The following is a 22,136-nucleotide window of genomic DNA, read 5'->3' as shown; positions in this document are numbered from 1 at the left end:
TCCAACACAAAATAGCGCATTAGCCTTTTGTTAAAATTATTATTTATTTCAGGCCAATGTTTCATCTTTAGATGTGGTGATGTTTTGAGAGAACATTGAGTATAGTTTCATGAAGATGGCCAATTAGAATACTATCTTGTCTAGTTCATGATAGCAACAGTCATACAGTTATTGATATTTGACCACACTTTTAAAAAAATACAAATCAAGGTACTATGTACTTACTGTGACAATCTTAACTTAACATCTGATACAGAGTACTGTCCCTGGAATGGATGGCTAGAAGAGGAGGAAAAACCCAAGAAAACATTAATTTCTTTTTCAAGATGAATCTGTATCCGTAATTATTAGCTGTACTCCCCTCTGTGCTTTACCAAAAAAAAAAAAATTTTTTTTTAATATTTTGGAGATGTACTACTCTGTCACTTCACAGAAGTCTGGGTTGCAGTGACTATTCAGCAATAGATTTCTCATGAACTACCTGTAAGATGTCTTCTATTTACGGACGAGTTATTAACAACCTTTTCACACTAAGTCAAAAGCACCTCCTTCCAGCAACACAGAGCAAATAAAAAACATCTCCTAAGTAGACCAAAAGAGCTTTGTAGGTCTAAGGAAAAACCTTTTTCAGACTACAGCAACTGACAAAGTTAAAGCAAACAAAACTCCCTGCAATACAATAATACTAAACAAAAGTAAACAAATGCAAAAGTAACACTAAACAAAACACATGCACAGCCAACACTGGTACCAAGCCTGGCACTGTCAAATATTTCAGTGAAACTACACATAAAACAGCCAGCTCTCCTCTATCCCCACCAGTGACAACCTCAGACACAGCTACTCCCTGTACATGTGGGATTAAGTAATAAAAAGGAGAACCATCTGAGGATGCTTCCTGAGGAATGACAAACTTTCTGTAGCTGCGGACAGAGGACAATCAACTTGAACAAGTTTCACTTCTCCTGACTCTGGATATGTTTTTCTTCATAAAACCACTGCCCAGAATTAGAGTAAATACAAAAAAGTTTCCTTACCTAGAATTTACCTCTGCAAGAGCTGGATGCTTGTTGCTATTCCATACTCTGTAGTTGTGGGTATTTTTCCAGGCTGTTACAAATGCTGTCCCAAAGTCTGACAAAATCTTTTCATTGTCTGATAAATTAAAATAAAGACAAGAATTTGCAGAAATTCATTAGAGATGTAATAATTACAAGATCAATTACTTTTTTCTTGCAAAGAAAAATTTCATTTTTCCAGGCTCTTATCAAGCCAGTAACAATTAGAACTCCAGTACTAAAACCTGGGTACTTTAAAAATGGCTTATTTTTATTTAAAAAAAAATATACAATACCAGGACAAGAGGGGAAAAAAAAAAGCTAAACTATTTTTCTTATTTTTAGTTCATTTATAAAGCTCTAAGAGCTTAACTGGGAAAAAAATAATCCGAGCATATGTCTCTTGACTTTTTCTCTGGGCAATGACAGGAAAGGAAAGAGAATGGCCACGTAGCAACCAAGAACAAAACACCATTTGCATTGGTTTTGGTCAGATACACTGGGCCTTGCTACACTGTTATTACTCACTCAAACTTAGTAACTCCCAAATCCACTCCAAAACTGCACTAGGAAATACTGTGGAATAACCTTATGATAACAACGACCCCTTTAAAACACTGAAGAGTATAGGAAATAACAGCCAGCCAGTGAAGTAGTATGAGTTCCCAGACATTTCATATCACTCTGGTAATCCTCTTAAAATATTAATTTTGTCAGACCAAGAACTTGGCATTTTTCAGACTTTAAAATCAGGTTCTCAATTCCATGTTTTCTCACAAATACCACAAAACAAAATCTGAATTGAATCAGTGTGAATAGAGAAAAATCATTATGAGAATGAAGTTAACAGGGTGAGTGCAGGGTAAACCAAACGTTTTCCACAAATAAAAGCCACTGATTCTTTTATTTATATTCACACAAAAGGTTGGAACATAGAGAATTCCTTCTGAGGTAAAGCAAAAAATGTTGAGCTCCAGGAAACAAAAGCTTATAAAGCCTGTAGGTGACACTTTTCACTTAGTGAATCCCCACTTACAACCATGGCAAGAAGGGAAAAGAGCTGCAACAGTCTAGCAAAAGTTCCTGAAAACAGATGCTTAACTTCATGTCTCCTTGAATCCACATAGTTTCCCAAAATTAACTTCAGGTTGCAATACAGTCTAGAAGACACTCAGATTCGTAACAGTCTCATCATACACAGGTTTCAGGTACTTCTACTTTTAGTAGAAAACAATTAAATCAAGAAGAAAACAATTAAATCAAGAAGACTGTGTAATAAGTGTCTGTAAGGCTATGAACTAAGGATTAATGACAAGCTTGTCGAGAAACAGCAAAGACAGACAAAGACAACTGAAAAAGCAGCCTAAAATGAAACTTTAGGCAGAGGAAGATCCACTGACAGACCACACAGCAACAGAGCAAATGCTTGACATGTCCACCCTCATCTCCATTCCTAGACAAGGTATCTGTTCTACCTGGTTGCAGCACAGCAGCAAGCAGTGCATGAAGATAAGCACTGAACTGAGCCCTGATCCACTCATCTCCTCCTTCCCATCCAGTGCCATCAAGGAACACATCATCTCTGTTCTCAGTTACATGCTTCACCAAGTAATCTGAAAATCTTAGGTCAGCAGTTGTTGGGTTCAGGATCTTGCGGAGTTCTGGATCGTGGATTTGTACATGAGCATCTTCTATCTGTTTGAAATAATTCCAAGGGTAAACATTTATCTAAACAAAACTGCTTATACAAACTTACACTACTACATATTGCTACCTAAATCTAAACCCTCACTCCCCCAAAATACCAACAAGAAACAAATAGCCAGAGAAAACAATGAACTAGCTGTTCTCAGAAAGTCAGATATATCTGATATATCCAGAATTCGATCATTTCCCTGGCACACAGTAAAAGCTGCTTATTTGACAGGATTTGGCAGAAAGTTTGGCAGGGGATGTACGGTGCTTTTTGATTATCACCTCTATTTATTAAGTTGATTACCTACATGGAACCATCTTAGGTTACCAGATGCTGATTACATAGCTGTGTCTATTTGCTAGAAGTGACACTGTGGGTATTTTAGATACTGTGTTTTTACCCTCTTGATTATACCAGAAGGAAGTCAAATTAGTACCTGCATCTGAGTCTCATCTGCAAGCACTTATTTTTGAAGACCTCACTACAAAGCCATGAAAAAGCCCATGACATGAAAAATAAAATTACACCACCAACACAAATTTAACAAGTGCCCTGCAAATTCAAATATTGGACACGTATAAAACCATGGACAATAGTTTTGCACAGCTTATCTAACCCTGTCCTCTCAAGTCATAGAAATTTAATAAACTTCTGCAGCTGAGAATTTATTTCATATGGAAGGAATTCAAAACTCGGGCATGTATGTGAAACTGTAAAGCTACGTTTAAAATGGAACCTCAGCTTCCTCCCACTCTCCCCCCAGCTCAGATGCAAAGATCCATACTTCCACAATTGCATCACTCAGGTGTTTCTGCTGACGGAACAGGATATTGGTAGCTCCTGCAACAAAGCCACGGATGCTCACATCCGACAGGAGATGATGCTGCTGCAGCGCCATGTACGGCAAACAAAGGTACCCCTGGAGCAAGAGACATTTAGAGAGATAACATTCAAAAAAAGTGTCTGTATTCAGAGGTTTTCCAAATAAAAGCCAGCACATTTCACCCAGAATGAACCTTGGTTATTACAGTTTCAGCCACAATTATCTGTTGTTTTGCTACATGACACTTGTGAAGCGAAGCCACCAGATTCCACATTAATTAAATTTTTCAAGAGATTGTGTTGCCTTTCAGTCTCAGGACTGAAACTGAAATCCAAAGCAAAAGATGAGAATTACATGTCCTTGTAAGGCAACAGAATAAACAGTGTAAGAGCAATAATAAGCAACAAGACTGAGGCCTCAGGTCAGTTCAGAGACAAGAAGTCAGTGGAGGTAAGGATTCACCTCTCCAGTTGTGCACATGATGTCTTCAGTTGTGAGGCACATAATGCAGGAAAGCTACAGACAGCTATCCACATTTTGTGGGTGGAGATTTCCAGACACCGGAGATAGCAATCAATTTTTGATAAGCGTACGCAAGCCTGCTTTAAGGAGCAGGACAGAAAGCAACACACTGTGCTTTTTAGCCATTTCAGGGTTGTAAGTTCATCTAGTAACCTACACTCCAATTTAAAAAAAAGTCAAAACATTTCGAAAAAGGTTTTGAGTTAGTCATTGAGGGGACTATTGAGAGGCAGATGTAGGTAGATTTCTTTTAAAATATAGGATCAACATGCCCCTGACATCTAATTCCAGCTGTTCAGCTGCATAAAGCTCAAAGTAATTTATTCACTAGGACTAATGGCACACTGGACAGAAACAAAGAGCACACACTTTATCACCCAGTACATGGTAATTGGAAACATATGGAAGAAAGGAGCACAACTACTCCCTTCTGTTATATTAGACACAGGGACGGCCTTAGAGATGACAAGCACTTATCAGCTGAAAACAAACAGCCTGTGTCAAAGGAACAACAGTGCTTTGAAAGGAATCACAAACCTAAAATGGAAAGTTTTCAAAAAATACAGCTTAAGAAGCAGGAAAAGGAAGGTTTAATTACTGTATCTAAAGAAGCAAAGTCTGGGAAATCTTTAACTAAGTATCAAATGTCAGTTTCCAAGTGCATATTTGTAAGTACAAGAATTTTTATTTCCATGAACATGCTCTGTTCTTTTTTAAAAGAGTGCAAATGAAATGACTGTTAGATCCTACAGAACTGGTACTAAAGAAACACGTACCACAAGCTATTTTCCCTTATACTCAGGTGTACCTGGATAATGTATTATGCCACCTGGCAAAACCTCCAAATTCAAATTTGTCAGATTTATTAGTCTTTCTATGGCATGGCATGGAACAATCCTGAGTTAAGAGCTGTAAAAGAGATATAAACTTTCCAGTAAGTGATTAAAACTAACTTTGAATCAGATTTTTCTGCTAACTCAGACACGTAAAGCCTGTTCTACTTTAATTACATTGGATGAACTCAAGTGAAAAGTGCCTTTGTAGAACAGAAGGCAAACATGTAGAAACTGTCAGCTACCTTGAAATTCTTTTCCATTTGATGAGCTTAGCAACAAACAAAAGTTTGCACTTGGAGGTCCCCTTATCAATTATTTTATTCTTGCTTTCTATCTAGTATTTTCAAAGAACAAGACTAAATACATTTTACAGGCTATAGTTAACATCAGACAGATCATAAGGACCAACACCAGATGCAGATCTTTGTTGAAACAGCATTTCTAATGATGACATGAGGCAATACAGGGCAATGACATTTGAGCTGCTCACTTGGGCCCACACAGTGTACTATTTCCAATGAAAGCTACAGTGAGAAGCTTAAACACAATCATAAAATACAATATTCTGCCAGGAAATGCAAATAAACCCCTGCAAAGGAAGAAAAGCCACTTTGAACATCACCAGCTTGAGGAAATAAATCTGAATCTTCTCTCTTCCTACTACAGGCAAATGTTCACTTAAAAGTTTATTACATTAAAAACAAAACAGTGAAAGGTATTATATAATTTCTGTTATTGATAGCAGTATCTTTAAAAGGGATGCATTTTACCTGGTTTTTATGGGAAACTAGCCCTACTAACCAGCCCTATTTACCAGACCTATTGCTTGTTATCTGACTATGCCTATCAGAGTCATTAGAGATTCTGGAGTACCTGGAGCTCAGTTAGGTATCAGTGCAAGCTTAAAATTCAGCAGCTCAGCACCATGCACAGAGAAAGAGACAGATAAACAGAAAGAGTTATCATGGACAGAAGGGTGAAATTTTATCTTTTTTTTTTTGTGTGTGTGTATATATGTATATATGCATTTATATACTCATTTTGTGCATATACAGACATACCCATTTAAAAATACATATACAGATATAAATTAAAAGAGGAAAACATAGGCTTACATGTCAACAAAGGTAGAGCTTTCAGAATCTTTGTTCAGATTAAGGTATCTAAAGGCTTCTGAAGTACTCTGATCTTGCCCTATATAGGTTAGATCACCGATTCTTTAGAGTAAGAGGAAACTGTAGTTTCTGCTACATACAATTTACTAACCACAGTGGGGCTGCAGGTTATCACCATGCAAAATTGCAAAAAAAAAAATGCAAATAGTATTAAAGTATAGGTATGAAAGTGGAATGCAAATATGCATGGGCACAACCCTCTCAGGCCTTTCCACCTGCCTGAGACCATACTCACATGTTTTGTAGTACCCTACTGTCCACCTGGAGTTCAGTAACCAAAATTATTAGCCACTTCTGAGAAAAAAAGAAGTCTTTAAGAGTTACCAGGTACCACAAAGAACATGCTTACCTTTGTAAAAATAGCCAGTGGCATCCCATACTGATCCTCTTCCAACCCAGACACCAGTCCCTGAACAAGCACCGTGTGCCCTGTGTTTGCCTGGGGCTGCACAGTGATGGGAAGGCCTTCAGAGCTCACACCCTTACTCCGAAGGTTTTCCGCCGGTTCTGATGCTGGATTCTCACGTTCTCCTTCTTTCAAATTAGACTCCTCCAAAACACTGGGATCCAGGGTCTCCCAGTCACTTTCTGAGGATGCTGGAGAAGCACGGGAAGGAACTTTCAAGCGCTGCACAGTACCATTGGAGGACTGAGCTCCATTGCAAGTCTTCTCGGGCTGGGAGAAAGGCACATTTGCTTTTGGACCTTCCAGTGAATTATTTCCTGCCATCTTCCTGTCTCCCTTTCCCATTCCTAAGTTTGCATTTGAAGCATCAGCAGCAGACACAGAAGCATAGTCATCTAACCGTGGTGTATTTTCCTGCAAGCCAGCATCCTCTGATATGCTCTTCCTTGGTCTGTACTGTGAGCAGTCACTAAGACCATGTTCAATCATACCTGGAAAGTGACAGCACACACAAATATCAGCATCTCAACAGAAATTTAAGTGACTTCTGTAGGGGGGGGGAAAAAAGTGCTCTTGTGTACATAGAGGAAATCATGTATTTTAAACACCACTTAGGGGAGAGAGGGGTGTGTTAAAAAAAACAAACCCCAACCCCACACTTTCTCCCCTAAAGAATCTGCCCTAACATCTTTGCCTTAAGAAGACTGGCTAGAAGCTAAGGATTAGCAAGGTTAGGGGTTATGTTTGTTTGAGTGTTTGTTTTTTAAGAGCACATGTGGAAGTAAAAGTTTGTATTTTAGGGTTTTAAGGAACTCAACACAAATGTGTGACTTATTCAGGGGCCCCATCTATGTTACCCACAAGAAATACAGAAAATCCAGTGGCTTCAATTAAGCCCAAGAAATAACCCATAAAGTGCAAGTAGTAAGTGTTCAGAGGTGTGTACATAGTACATGGACATGCATACAAGTCACCCATTTTTCAGGCAACATATCAACCTAACTTTATCATCACATGAGTTGATTTCCAAGTGACAGCACAACCAGCCTCAGTTATCACCAGAAAGCATATAAAAAGAAGTTCAAACTTCTCCTCTTACCAGGAAAGAGTGACAGGACAGTCATCAGAGCTCCCACCAATCTATTTACAGGAGAAATATAAAACAGCACCTGGTGGCAGGAAGGAGGGCAATGGGAGGAAGAGAGAATGCAAGAGAGGAAAGGGGAATTAGGGAGGGGAGAATGAGAAAAATAACATTACACTTATGCATGACAAATGACACATGCAAACTATTCAAGGCACTGCTTTTCATGTTATATTAGAAAGTCTGCTTACTAACAAAACTTCCTACAGCAGTTCAAAGTAAGTATTTAAATGTCTATAGAATCCTTGTATAATATTTGTAATATATGTTATTTATATATATATATATACACACATACACATGTGTTTGTGACACACTTGTCAGTTATTCAGATTTTTCTATCGGTTTTTAAGATTTTTTTCCAGATTGATCCAGTTACTGAAGGACTGACAGAAAAAAGTTGTTCCTGGCATGCTGCATAAATTCTTGCTCATTTGTAACACATTAAATTCTCTGTTATAAATCAAAGAGGCCAAGTAATCTCCATTCCAGAACACTGACACAAACCTATGCAAAAACGTTTCTTTTAAGGAGTTATATTACGGATATGTAGATAAATGAAAAACAGGATAAACATTGCATGCATTTATTATAATAATATTCTTATGTAACAAAAAAGATCTTTGGAAACAGAAGACATGACTGATACTAACTTTGGTAAAGCACTTAAGGCATAACATGGGAAAACAGAATCTCCTTAATTAAATCAGAGAGACTGGAATCAGTAAATTAGTTAGGAATTCAAAAGGGGGTGTCAAAGGCTAGCAATGAAAGAAGAAACAGAAGCCAGACTGAATATTACTACAGGAATTTCTTCAAAATAGGCCTTCAGGGAAAAAGGGGGAAAAAGGAAAAAAAAAACCAAACAAAACCAAAACAACCCAAACCCAAAAAATTCCCACAAAAGTAAACTTGTTTAAAAATGCCATTTTTACATCCTTAATCAGCACAATACCAGTAAAAAACTATACATGAGCATTACAAGGAATCAAGAATGCAAAGGAATACAGAATCATCTGACTTTATGACTTTGCAGTCCAGTTTAATAGGTGTATGATGAAATCCAAAGTCCAAGTTTGTGGACTTAGTCTTAATAAGAGACTTCTGCTGTAAGAAAGAAAGACACTTTAGAAGAGACTGATGAATAATAACTCACGTCCCACTAGTATTTGCCAGTCTACAAGCTAGTGAATTGATAGAACCAAGAGAAAGACCTACACAGCCTTAACACAGGCCAAATGACGTTTAATGGTACCTCAGCTAAAAACAGACTATGTTTTATCCTAAACATATCAAAAAGAAAAATTGTACAAGATAGGTAAATTCAAATTGCAGCAACCACTGAAAAAGCATGATGAGAAGAACAAGCAGCTCATCTGTGGAAAGAGTTTTGGCTGACTCCAATGGGAATAAAAATTCTAACTTTAAGGATGCTGCTTTATAATGTATGCATGAAAAATGTATGATATAATAGCAATGAACTGCAACAGAAAGCCTATGATACTCCCACAGGTTTCAATTCTCAGACACCATGCATTCTCAGCCAAGCTTATTTTTAAGCCTACAGAAATAATTAAGTCTATAAAGAAGTACCTTGTTTTAAAGGAATCTATTCCAGTCTAGGTTTTTGTTTGGGTATGTCACTTACTTAAGGCAAATACTTTTCTATATTTGTTTCATCAGGTCCCTCTGCCATCTTTCTGTCTATAAGGATGCACGGTTCCTTATCCCTCCCAATCCCACTACATGGCCCACAGCATTTACATCAGCAAACAGGGTGGTCCTGGCAGCAGAAAGTGAAATGATCACCATCTGGAAGTAGTCTTCCAGCCTAATAACAGCTGAGAGGTGAAAAAAATTCTTCTAGCCTGTGGAAAAACATCAACCAAATTGCTACAGATTAAAGGAAATTAGTCTGTGGCATTTTTCAGATCAAGGAAAATTGGCATTACTAGTGGCTTCTTGCATATTATATTTAAGGTCTTTGAACATACAGATTCCCACAGTTATTCTGAAACCATAACATCTGCCAGAAAACAGGCAGTGCCTGAAAACCAAAACTTTCTTTTGAAATTGCAAGTGTTGTCTTCCTGTCAGAGCTTAGGGAAAAACAGACACAAAGCAACCTGCAGGTTTGTTCCATAAGCATTCAGTTATTTTCAAAACAATTTTGTATGTTTGAGTGATGTGAACACACTCGGGAAACCTCTCTCCTCTCTTCCTGTGCACTTGTGTCTCGTGGTTTGAGCAGTTTCAGAAAAGAACTGTAGCTCAGTGAAGTACTTTCTTTGTGTATGTCCAAATGCTGAACTGATGTTGTGACTCCTACTGTGCCATAATTGTATTTTCTCAAGTATACCTTTTGCATACCCTTTAATATACTCATCTTCAGCATATACCTCTTTAATGCAGAAGCTGCATTTATTCTCATCAACAAATATTGAGAAGTGTCAAGGTATATCTGACTAACAGAATTAAGTGACAACTGCTAAAGCTTCAGAGAAGCTGCTACATCTGTTTTGAAATGGAATAGCATATTTACTGCCTCACAAAAGATATCTAGGTCTCAGATATAGACTTAAAAAAACACCTCCAAAACTCTTTTGATAACTTATAGATTAAATCCTACTGACTTTCCAGCTGCAGCTAACAGGAAATTCTAACATGCCTTCTCAGCACAGTGAAGAAGATGGGTTTTAACACAGCAGGTTCACTGAAGAAAAAGCAGCATTTGGGAAACTGAAACAAAACTTTAAACAACATTTTTAAACAAACCAAAACAAAATCCCTGCATAAATGTGTCTGGCAGCTGATACACAGTCATTTCACTCAAAGTTCTAATTCTAGGGCATTAATATGAACACAGAAGCAAACAAATGTCTCAGTTTCACATCTGCTTTCACATTTTGCATATTACACTTAAATTACTAAAATAGCATTGCTTCTGAGGCAGTAAGATAGCCCAAAGCAAGCACTGAGCCTAGAATTCAGCAGTTATTACCAATTTATAATCTGAGTTCAGCCTGACCTAACAGATCCAGCTCTCTTCATTGTCTCCTGCAGGTGTCCATACAATTCAGGTGTGAAGGACACTTCCAGCATTTGTTTCCTTTGATCTGTCCATTTAAAGACTCAACCAGAAGTTCTCCTTACTGAATCTCTGTAAAGCTGTATGTGTCCTTTTAGGTACCCACATTTCCAATCAGTTCCTCCACACAGGTACCTATCTGCATGATGTGTATCCTGTCCTGTATTTTACAGTAGGTTAAGTTTCTCTGGTTGCATTACATCACATTTTACTTACTCTGGCTGGGATAGCAACTAAAAAAGCAAAATGTGGACAGAAGCGGAGACAAATTTATAGGTCAACACACAGTAGTTTCTTTTAGCCTAATAACCCAATTTATATATTGATGCAGAGTTGTTGATATGAATGCAGATGCTTCTATTTTATGTATGAAAAAAATTTAACAGTTGTATTTCATTTAAACTACCTGCCTCAGCTTACAAAATGTTACCTTTTTCTCTAGAAGAATCAATTTAAAAAGGATCAAGACCTGAAAAAAACACAAAAAGAAAAATTATGGTGAGTAAACCGGTGCCATTTTCCAAAAACACTGTGCAAGTATAATCTCTTGTTCAAGGTTTTATGTTAATCACTGCATAACTATCAAATGGCCAAATGCATTTGACCAGTTAAAACCAGTGTTCCAACATCCTTTCTCCACCTCAGTATGCATTTAAAAATAGCATGAGATGCAAAAAAACCCCCAAAAAACAACCAAAACCTCCACAAACAAGAGCTGTGTAATTTGAATCATACGTAGCTTAGCAGAAAGAACATGTTGTGCAATTCCAGAATTTTAAAAAACAGTAAACTGCATAAACATAGAAGAGTTCCTCCACAGAATTACTGAAAAAATCCAGCAAAATTACAAGAGTAGTATTCACCTCACCTTATTTTAGGCACCTAGAGAAGAAGCATCTAGATCAGAAGTGGCTGTCCAGACCCTACACTCAAGGAAAAACACAGATGCTTCTGGGGCATGATTGGCAGACATCTGAAGTTAAACAAACATGAGTCCTACCCCAAAAACCTACTGAGCAGGTACAAATACACCATGAAATTCAGATTCTTAGTTGTTTCCTTGATGCACCTGAGTTAATAAAAGATTCTAAATGCTATTTGTACTTTAGCTATAAGATACACACTCAATTTCAACAGAAATAAGGAAAAGAAGGAGAGGTCCAAGTCCCCTCATGTTCTATGATGGCAGAAGCTACAAAATTTACAAAACATGGGGAAGTTGTGTCCAAGTTGTGTCTTTACAGACTTTAGCAATAGTCTTTTATCACACTCATCAAATGAGAAACAGGACATAGAAACAAGATCATAAATGAGATAGCATTTGCACTTTGAGACAGGAGTAAAAAATGTCACACAAACCTAGAAATCCTCAAGAATCCCTCAGACTAACAAAACTCATTAGCCTGGAATGTGCTTTCACTGAAGTTATGCAGGTGGAATTGGAGGGAAAAATCAGGAGGCTGTAAGCAGCAGTACTTAGGAAACAGTCTTCTTACTCGTAGCTCAGGTATGTCAAGATATGTTTATTTTTATGTTCCTCACTAAGCATTTTACTCCACAAAATAGTGCAGTCCTTTCTATAGCTAGTAGAGAATGCCTACCTTGTGTCTAAAATGGAGAACAAGATCCCGAGGAGACAGACCTGAGACACCAAAAAGAGAGCAATTATTACAGTTCAACAGTTCATAGGGATACTAACTCACTTCTTGTCACCATTTTTAAGCATGAGGGAGATACCCATTATGGATTCTGTGTGAACCTGGTTATTTCAATAGCAGAACTCATACAAAATCTTTTCTTTTTTTTTCAGTAGAAGCAAGAATTCATTGACAATAGATATAATAACAACATGAATAGTTGTGCTCTGAGTTAACTCCCACTGGCTGCCACAAAGCATTAGGGAAACACTGAAGTAAATACTACACTGTGCATCCAGAAAACACAGGGAAGAGTCAGAACTGGGTGGTGAGATAGCCTAAATAACAGGTAGATGCAAGCTTGAATAATTTGATGGTGTGGGGTGCTCAATCTAAAAATTAAGATGGTATTGTTTACCAAAAGCAGATAAACAGCTGCTAGTCAGACTCTTAGGTCAAGGAGAAGTATGGCTTTCAACCTGCAACTAACTCCTATTATGAAAGCAACACTACATTTTACATTCATTTAAATTCATTAATAAAGAAATGCAGACCTCTGGTGCTTAATCTATTCATGCACATAAGCAAATTAGCTCAGGAGAGGCATGTGTTGTTTAGTGTAACATCATCTCTGCTGCTTTGTAGAAAACAAGTCACTTACCAAGATAAACTTGTGACCCTTCTAATGAAGTACTGCCCAAAGAACTATTCATATGATCATAAAGTTCCTGTGAAAGTTAGAACAAATGCAAAAAAAAAAAAAAAACCAGGAGGTGTTAATGGCACATGGTAACACAAAACCCAGCATAAATAAAATTCTCTTATTCAAGGATTTCAATGGCTTATTCTAGAAAGAAAGCAGAATTTTACTAATGAGATACAGGCTGACAATCACACTCATATCTCGTTACAAATCAGAAAGTTGACTCTCTGTCAGGTTAGGGTAGTACATTTAGTTCATGTTAAAGTATTACAGGAGCTGAATAACTGAATGACTTATGCAAAATGAGTATTTGAGCACTAAATTAAAACACTGATGTTTGTGGCCCTACACTGAAAGCTGTTCTGTGTGGATTTTACTGCAAAGTTACCTTTAGAATTGAAATTTGTGAGAAGTCCTTTTCTTCAAAATATGCATGTGTGATGAGTTGCAGCTTTGCCTGAAGTAACCCATACAAAGGCTTGGAAGAAAAACAAACACAAAAGCAAGTGAATAAAACTATTTAGTCACTCATTTTGAACTTTAATCTTCTTCCATGCTTATCCTGAAATACTGACACTTTATTATACATGTAGTTCATGGATAAGCAGTCCTCAGTGGCTAACTCCCAGCATCTTTCTCCTGTGCTCATTTTAAATGATGATAATTTCATTTTCTTTCCATTTGCATGTACCATACTCTCACTGGACGTCTTTCTGGAAAAGTAGTTTCCTGCTTTAACACTGCTCATGAAGCTCCAGTAATACTTCTTTCTTCAGCTTTAAGCACAAAAAGAGTTTCTGTTCCCTGCCTGGTGACCAGCAGCTTTTGCTGAATAGGTAGAAAAAAACGGTATCTCTTCAAAACAAGAATATACTGCATGTGTGGCTATCAGAAAACCTCCCTCACAGCTGAAGTAGTAGTAGCCACTCTCTCCAGCTACTACGCTAGATGATCTTTGAGGCCGCTTCCAACCCCACCCCCTCTATGATTATACTAGCCAAACTCCTCAATTCTACCACATGAAATTGAGTTAGTAGCATTCAAGAAGGATCAAAAGTGCAAACAGGTATCCTCATCCATGACAACAGGCAGACACTTTTCCAATTACAAGCAGATACCACAATTCAAGGCAGCTCACTCAAATGCCAAGCCTTCAAATTCAATTTTACTTCAGTATTTTGTTACTCTTCAATGGCTAAGAGAGATGTTTGAAGCCAAATGTTCCAAATAAGAATATGGAAGAACAATTGTTAAGGTTACCTGAAAGTGTTTTGGAAGTTAAACAAACATTCTTACCAGCTGACTGAGAACACAGACACTTTTCTGTACAGTTTCTCGGGTGATGTCTGCTTGCCGTACTTTTAATGCCTAAGAAATAGAAGTATTACAGTATTTTTACCCAAACAAAATTTCAAAAAGAATACTTTCCCACATATACTATTGCCACATACTACCCCCTATTTAAACAAAATCCTAAAACTGGCTATCTTTAATGGTGGAATATCCAAACCATGCAACAGTATGCTCTTACGTTTTCAGAGGGGATAGGCTGCGAAGGAGAGGCATGGGTGTCATCCCCTGTGTTAAGGAATGGCTAGATTGTGAAGAGCTGCCTCTGAGGAACAGCCACAAACAGGTTGAGAGTTTGTGGGTAAAAATCAAGAACACCTGGCTGGTGTCTACTACAAGCTGCCTGATCAGGGGGAGCCTGATGACAAGGTCTTCCTGCTTCAGCTACAGGAAGCATAGTGCTCACAAGGTCTCATCCTAATAGAGGAATTCAACCACATGGATGTTGGCTAGGAAAGCAATGAGACTGTGGATGCCCCATCCCTGGCAGCTTTCAAGACTAAGCTGGATGGGGCTTTGAGAAACCTGGTCTAGTGGGTAGCATCCTGCCCATGGCAGGGAGTTGGAACTAGACGATCTTTAAGGTCCCTTCCAACGCAAACCATTCTATGACGATTCTAAGATTCTACCCAGCAAAAAGAATCGTAACACTGACAGGTCAGAGCTGTATTCTTATCTCATTGTGTCCAGCAAAGATCCAAATACAGCTGTGATGATTGGCAAGAACTGTTTAAAAGACACTAGCGTGAGAAAAAGGCAACAGCCTGGAAAATGAAACGGCATTTTAACTCAGGGGAATGTACGGGAGAGAAACCACAACACATCACTTGCTCTACTCTAACATCATCTGTGAAAATCAACCAGACTAAAAAGTCTCTGCCTAGAAATTGTTTCATACCCAAGCATCTCTTTCGAGCCACCTACAAAATAAAAGTTAATCCACAAAATAAGCTACATTCTCAGCCAGAACAAATCATCCCAGCACTTACCAGCAAACCTAGAAATGGTGAGGGCACAATACAGATAAATGATTCACTTAACTGTACAAAACAGAAAATGTATGGACTACAGCCCACACATCAAAAAGGACAGATGGAGAGGGTGCTAGAGCTGTCATATGAAACACATTGGGTTTTATTCTATTTGTTCCAAAGAGTTCATTTTAAACATCTACTCATCTTAATTGGTTACTAAAAAGCATAAACTGGAATCAAGAGCACAATAAAGCCAAGTTATTGCATAGTTAAATACAGCAAGACTCTAAATCACAGAATACAGTGAAGGTTGGTGCAAAAATAATGAGTCAATGAAAACCAACATGGAATTTAGTTCAAAAGAAATGGAATTAAAAACTGCATGTGTAAATTTTCTCCTAGAGCAAAAACAGGAACTTGAAATATAATCAAGATGTAATTAACACAGAAACAGAGTACATAAACGAGTCATATACTCAGAGGGTGTAAATTAAAACTCAAACCCACATGACATTCCAGATTCTTGGCAATTCACTGAAAAAAGACGTAATTTTAAAAGAAATTTGTAATAATTTCTCAATTCTAAGTGCACAGATCATACCACCATTACTATTTTTGGAAACATGGGATGATTTTAGTAGATCAAGTACTTAATTTCCTCAGTGTGATCAGGTGCATACTGTGTCTCTCCTCAGTTTTTCAGCTTTACTGCTAAAGTTTGGTATTGCTAAGCAGCTACCATGAATGGGAAGATTCCAGTCTACTCTGCAAGTGTACTTTTGGCACAGGAAGTAGGGGAAGAGAAACATCCCTACACTTGCATGGTTAGATCCCAGGAAGTACTCAAATTCCCTGTGGGGAGAAATGTCAACTTTTTCAACCAAAAAGCCTACTTCCTGGAAACTTAACTTTTCCACCTGACAGACTGTCAATTGAATTTTGCTCCTTGGTGCTGATGGCTGGATTGGTCTTGAGAAACAAAACGTATTTTTCAATTGCCTTGAACATTTCAAAAGATCACAATACACCTGCTGATGTAAGAGAAAGAATAGTTCTCAGGTTCTGGGGCTACATAGTCCAGAATTCATTTTCACAGACTTTTAACCTAAGACAATCATTTTGCCTGTTGGTATAATGCAAGCCACCGAATTTCAGGTTTGTTAATGCATCAAGACTATTATTTCATTAATATAATTAATTCACAACTCGAAAAGTTACCTTTGCTTCAATCTGCCGATAGCAAGAGACACCATACACTGTGGTTCGACCCCCACATCTCGGCGGCAAATGGAAAAACACGGTATCTAGAAAAAAAGAAGAGACTATTTCATAAGTCACTAACAAGAGTTCAGTATATTTATCCTCAGCATCACTTATTTATAAAAGGTTTACTGCTGGAAGTACTGGCACACACTTATTTTCTAAAATATAAAAAAAAAAAGGACAGAAAAAAGAAAAAGTCACCTGTAAAGTTATGTCTGGACCCAAATTAGTTTTCACACTGCAAGATAATTTGTGGAAGAATCTCCAGCTGTGCAGGTCAGCTTCACGTTTAGTCAGACCAAGCCAAAATACTTTTCAGAAGCAGCTATTGACAGCAGAGAAGCACCATTGAAACCTACAGGCATGCTGCTTTCCCAATTCAGCACAAAGGAGAAAAGGCAAGGCACTGTGAGTCAGTGTGTACAACTGGGAGCATGATGCCATTAAGAAGGCAGACACTATCAAGATAGGAAAAAAACCCCAAACACCAAGGAGGATACACACAGTTGAAGGCTTAGAGTAGCTGCTACCACTGCCAAGGTAGATATTACCACCACCACCAGCACTATACTAACAAGAAGAATTTGTGAAACGTAGGCTCAGAGAAAATACTCTCTCTGTGCAAGTGCAAAATGGAAATGAAAAGTATCTATAAAAGAGGAGAAGAGAAAGACTTTTATGGCTTGAGATATACACACACCTGCTACTACTTTAAAAAATTGCTAAATCCCAAGTAAACAGTTGTCCTCTCCTTTTAAAACGTGTGAAATCTTTTTTGAAACCAACCATTAATTTTTTGTTTGCTTCATAGTAAGAAAGTGAACAGGAGAGGCAATCCCATATGTATTATGAAGAACAGAGAGGGGGACTTTTTATAAAAAAAGCTTACTCCCTTGATCAAGTTTATATTCTGGAGATGACCAAGCATTTTAGAGAGCCTGTAAGATGATTTCCTGTACCAAGTCATCCTCTTTGCACAAATGTAACTATCCACAGGAATCAGTTTAGAACTCAAAAACCAGGTACCTAACAAAGTTATAGTAAATGAAATACAATTATTATCAGAAAATCTATTTGCCTGGTTCAAGTTCATGTGTCTTCTTGCCTACAAAACACAAGGATATGTATTTCCGCTTTGCTGCCAAAGCTTTTTTTTTCTTACCAAAAAATAAACATTTATATTCTTCTAGTACAGCAATAAAAATGCTCAGAGTTGAATATTAACAGGAATGGTACTGAGACAAGAGAGAGAAGGGAAATGCAGCTGTATGTGATTTTCCTAGCTTTGAATGTAGCCTACTTCTTGTAATGTATTTAACCATGCAGAAATTCAGCAAAAATCGTGACCCAGAGCAGAGACACACTTACTGCTGCTAGGAAAGGGATTATTTTGATGAACTTTCTTTGTTTCCAAATGAGATCTTCGAAAACTAGACAATAAAGAAGCTAAGTATATCAAGTTAAAAAAAAAAAAAGTGCAGGGAACTTGCTGGTGACTGTATGGCAAATGGATATTTCTATCTTTATTCTGCTGACAAATACACCTTTAAAGCTCATGCCATTATACTGACATGGCTTTCCATCACTTGTAGGTCTTTTAAGAATCTCTTAATTACTGGAGGAGAGCTTTTTCACCCTTCAGAGAACTTCTGAAAAGCCAGCAGCTTTGCTTTGTGCTAGAACTATGCAAAATTGATATGCAACCCTTAAGTTTTTATCGACATCAGAATTCTTGATACAGGAGGTACATCTTTATGATCTACTTTCACCTAAACTCTGAAGGAACATATCCTTGCCAATGTATTTTCCAACTTAAACAAAAAGTGCAAGAAGTCTAATAGTAAAAAGAATCATTGGTCAGCTGTTCAGATATCAGGTTTTTTCTTTGGATTGCAGTAGAAGTACACACAACTTTTCTCTCTCATTTCTTACCTTCCTGATAGTTGTGAGCGCCATCTGGTAAGGCAAGAAATGGCAAGTACTTCCATTCTTCTGGTAAACTGTGGCTGTCATGTCCTTCTCCAGGTTTTAGGGGAGGATAGGAAAATTCAACCTAAACAAACAAATGAAAACAAAGGGAAGACAAAGAGAGAATACATTACAGTTACCAAACAAGCAAGCCTCTGTGATTCAGCCTAGCACTTTTTTCCTACCAATGTTGTGGAAAAAAAGTGTTTTTCTTCCAACTAGCATTCCTTGTCTCTTCCTTCAGTGCATCCACAGACTGACTCGTGTGGTTTAACTGACAGGCCCTGGGCAGATTTGGCTTCTACAGTCTAATTCCTTTTCCTCAAGAGAAATGAAAAAGATCCTCAAGCAGAAAACAGCACCCAAGAGCTGAATACCTTCACCCCTGTGTCCTCAGAGCCAACAGCACATTGCCACACCTGCAACATCAGCAGGGGTCATTGCTGAGGCACACATATCCTGAAATCAGATTTGACTTCTGAGCCCTTCAAGGACTCGTGACTAGGTAATGCTAACACATGCAGGCCCCTCTTTTACCCTACAAGACATTGAATCATCTCAGAAACTATACTAACAGCAAAACACTGGTTTATATATTTTTATGTCCCTGCTTGCAACATGTTCTACACAATGGCCCAAAGTATCTCCTTTTCCTTTCACTAAGAAATCCTGCTTTTCAATTTTGCCTGTCATTTATTTGCCATTTACCCCTTTTTCCTAGGAATAGGGACAACCTTTTCATTCCTTGCACTGCACTACACATCTACCACAGATCCCCACAATCAGATTTACATCTTTACAGTGCAATCTTCTTTACCTATGGAGATCCCTCTGGGTTTCCAGCCACTTTCACCAACTCTTTTCCAGATGGCATTTCTCAATTTACTGAACAAAATCTAAACACAATTTTTTCAGTAACAGAAACTGTTTACTGATACTGCAACTTCTCTCCAAGGATATTTAGTTAGTGAGCATAACTAGTGAGCTGAAAAATGTATGTACACATGGAAAATAAAAAGCATGATAAAGCAAGCATACAGATAATCTTAGCATTTGATGGATACTGAAATAAAATAGTAATAATAATACTAACAACAAAAGAAAAAACCTGTGAAAGATGAGAGTACCAAGGAAAAGTGAAATTCTTCACCTTAACACACGATGTCACTGTCTACAACTGCTGCCAACTTGAGAAAAAGGCACAAAGGACAAGAAAACACCACGGGAAACCAGCCTCGCTACCTGCTGTATCAATTTCAAGTTTTCTTATTCCTTGTTATGGTGGGTTGACCCTGGCTGGACACCAAGAGCCAACCAAGGCTGCCCTATCACTTCCCTAGTCAGCTGGGTAAAGGAGAGAAAATATAATGAAAGGCTCATGGGTCAAGATAAGGGCAGGGAGGGATCACTCACCAGTTACTGTCATGGGCAAAACAGACTTGACTTGGGGAAATTAACTTTACACCAATAAAAGAGAGTAAGATAATAAGAAGTAAACCCAAATCTTGAAAACACCTTCTCCCTACCCTGGGGTGGGTTAATTTCTTCCTGGACTTAACTTTATACCTGATTCTCTACCTCTTTCCCCAGAAATGCAGAGGGATGGGAACAGTTCATGATCAGTTCATCACATGTTCTCTCCCTCCTCAGAGGGAGGACTCCTTCCTCTGCTCCAGTGTGGGGACCCTCCCCCAGCAGACTGCTCCATGAACTTCTCCAACATGAGTCCTTCCCACAGGCTGCCGTTCTTCATGAACTGCTCCAGTGTGGGTCCTTTCCACAGAGTGCAGTCCTTCAGAAACAGATTCCAGCACAGGTCCCCTGTGGGGTCACAAGCCCTGCCAGGAGATGGCTCCAGCACAGGCTTCCCACAGGGCCACAGCTTCCCTCGGGCTTCCACCTGCTCTGGCATGGGGGTGTCTACAGGTGGATCTCTGCTCCACCACAGACTTCCATGGGCTGCAGGGAGACCGCCTTGCCTCACTGTGGTCTTCATGACAGGCTGCAGGGGAATCTCTGCTCCAGTGCCTGGGGCATCTCCAGCCCTTCCTTCTTCACTGGCCTTGGTGTCTGCGGGGCTGTTTCTCTTACATGCTCTCACTCCTCTCTTCGCTGGCTGCAATTCGCTTCTTTGTGATAACTTTCCTTCTTAAATACATGATCCCAGAGGTGCTACCACCACCCAATGGGCATTGACCAGCCCTGGGTCTGTCCCGGAGCCAGCTGGCATTAGCTCTGTCAGACATGGGGGAAGCTTCTGGCAGCTTCTCAGAGAAGCCACCCCTGTAATCCCCTGTAACTATTAGGAATCCATCAAGTACTTTAAACAAAATATGCCACTAAGCAAAAAAGAAGAGCATCTGACTTCCAAATGAGAGACAAACACTGGAATTAGCATTCATACAAAGAGCAGAGAAACTGTCTGCCATTTAGTACACACATACATCCTGAGAATTCCCTGCTATCCTTTTCAAGTCACAGATAAGAAAATTAAAATGGTAGAAGTTTCATGTAAATGTCTGCAATATCATACCTTTTGCTACTGTTCAGATTCAAATTGGCTGGCTGAAAACACTGTTTACAGAATTATTACTGGAATCTTGCAGGAGTAACTTCAGCAACAAATATAGCACAGTTCCTGAGTTTAAAACATAGATAGTCAAGGAGCACCTACACTTATGTCCTGACTCAGGTATTTTATTTCACTGCACAGCCAACAGAGTGGGATTAGATTCACCCTCTGAAGGAGCTTCTTTCTACCAAATACAGAAGAAACCCTGAGTTCCTTAGATTCCAGCAAATACCTTCAAAGCATCATTCCTGACAGGGAAATTAAGGATTTAAGACATCATTGTTTCCAAGCACCTTCAGAATTACAATTGTATTTTGTACTCCAGCCAAATAATGAATTAGGAGACAAATTTAAAGGAAAGAAGGGTAAGATGAGTCAGGCTACATGAAAAACACATATTCGCTAAGGAACACTCCTTTTTAAAGTCCAGAATAAAGCCCAGAAATCTGGCTCCTGTGTTCTTTTGACAGTGTGAAATTTGCTGAAGAACTACTTTGTTCTAGCTCACAATATGCTGTCAGCTGCTATCAGATAATCCCAACAATAGGGACTTCTGCTGGCTCTGAATGTTCCAGTTTCAATAAACGGGACAGGCATTAATGACACCAATGACAATCTTTAAGTCGTCTTCTTTCAAAAATTTGTTTTAATATAAATTTCTGTACGCATGTGTGTGTATAAGAGAGAAAATCACAAAATAAATCAGAAGACATAATAAGTCAGAAGATCACAGATAAATCAAAACTAAAACTGCTTAAGTGGCCTTAAATAATCTATTTTACAGATATACTTTATGATAGACCTGACTTACATTATGACATCCTATTGTTCCTCCTCCTCCCCAAGAGGATCCATTTAGGAAGTATCCTGGTTTCTAAGGAGGAATCACATTCATGTAGTTTAATAGAACTGCTGCTGGTC

General features: G+C 38.4%; 1 protein-coding gene across 1 annotated transcript in view; it reads right to left on the bottom strand.

Moving 5' to 3' along the window:
- AVL9 (AVL9 cell migration associated) overlaps positions 1-22,136 on the bottom strand; it is a 40,596-nt gene that overhangs the window by 6,150 nt on the left and 12,310 nt on the right. Inside the window, exons 2-14 of the mRNA XM_082281617.1 lie at positions 18,608-18,728; positions 16,631-16,716; positions 14,385-14,456; positions 13,477-13,566; positions 13,047-13,113; positions 12,350-12,390; positions 11,179-11,217; positions 7,616-7,685; positions 6,460-7,007; positions 3,539-3,673; positions 2,534-2,753; positions 1,038-1,155; positions 226-279 (exon numbers count right to left, since the gene is read on the bottom strand). Of these exons, the coding sequence (XP_082137743.1) occupies positions 226-279; positions 1,038-1,155; positions 2,534-2,753; positions 3,539-3,673; positions 6,460-7,007; positions 7,616-7,685; positions 11,179-11,217; positions 12,350-12,390; positions 13,047-13,113; positions 13,477-13,566; positions 14,385-14,456; positions 16,631-16,716; positions 18,608-18,728 (1,661 nt within the window). The remainder of the gene's footprint in view (positions 1-225; positions 280-1,037; positions 1,156-2,533; positions 2,754-3,538; positions 3,674-6,459; positions 7,008-7,615; positions 7,686-11,178; positions 11,218-12,349; positions 12,391-13,046; positions 13,114-13,476; positions 13,567-14,384; positions 14,457-16,630; positions 16,717-18,607; positions 18,729-22,136) is intronic.

The sequence above is a fragment of the Coloeus monedula genome (genome assembly GCF_965178545.1).
Source record: "Coloeus monedula genome assembly, chromosome: 1".
Classification (NCBI taxonomy): Eukaryota; Metazoa; Chordata; class Aves; order Passeriformes; family Corvidae; genus Coloeus; species Coloeus monedula.
Note: the sequence above shows the minus strand (reverse complement) of the source record. Positions and strands in the feature narration are given on the sequence as shown.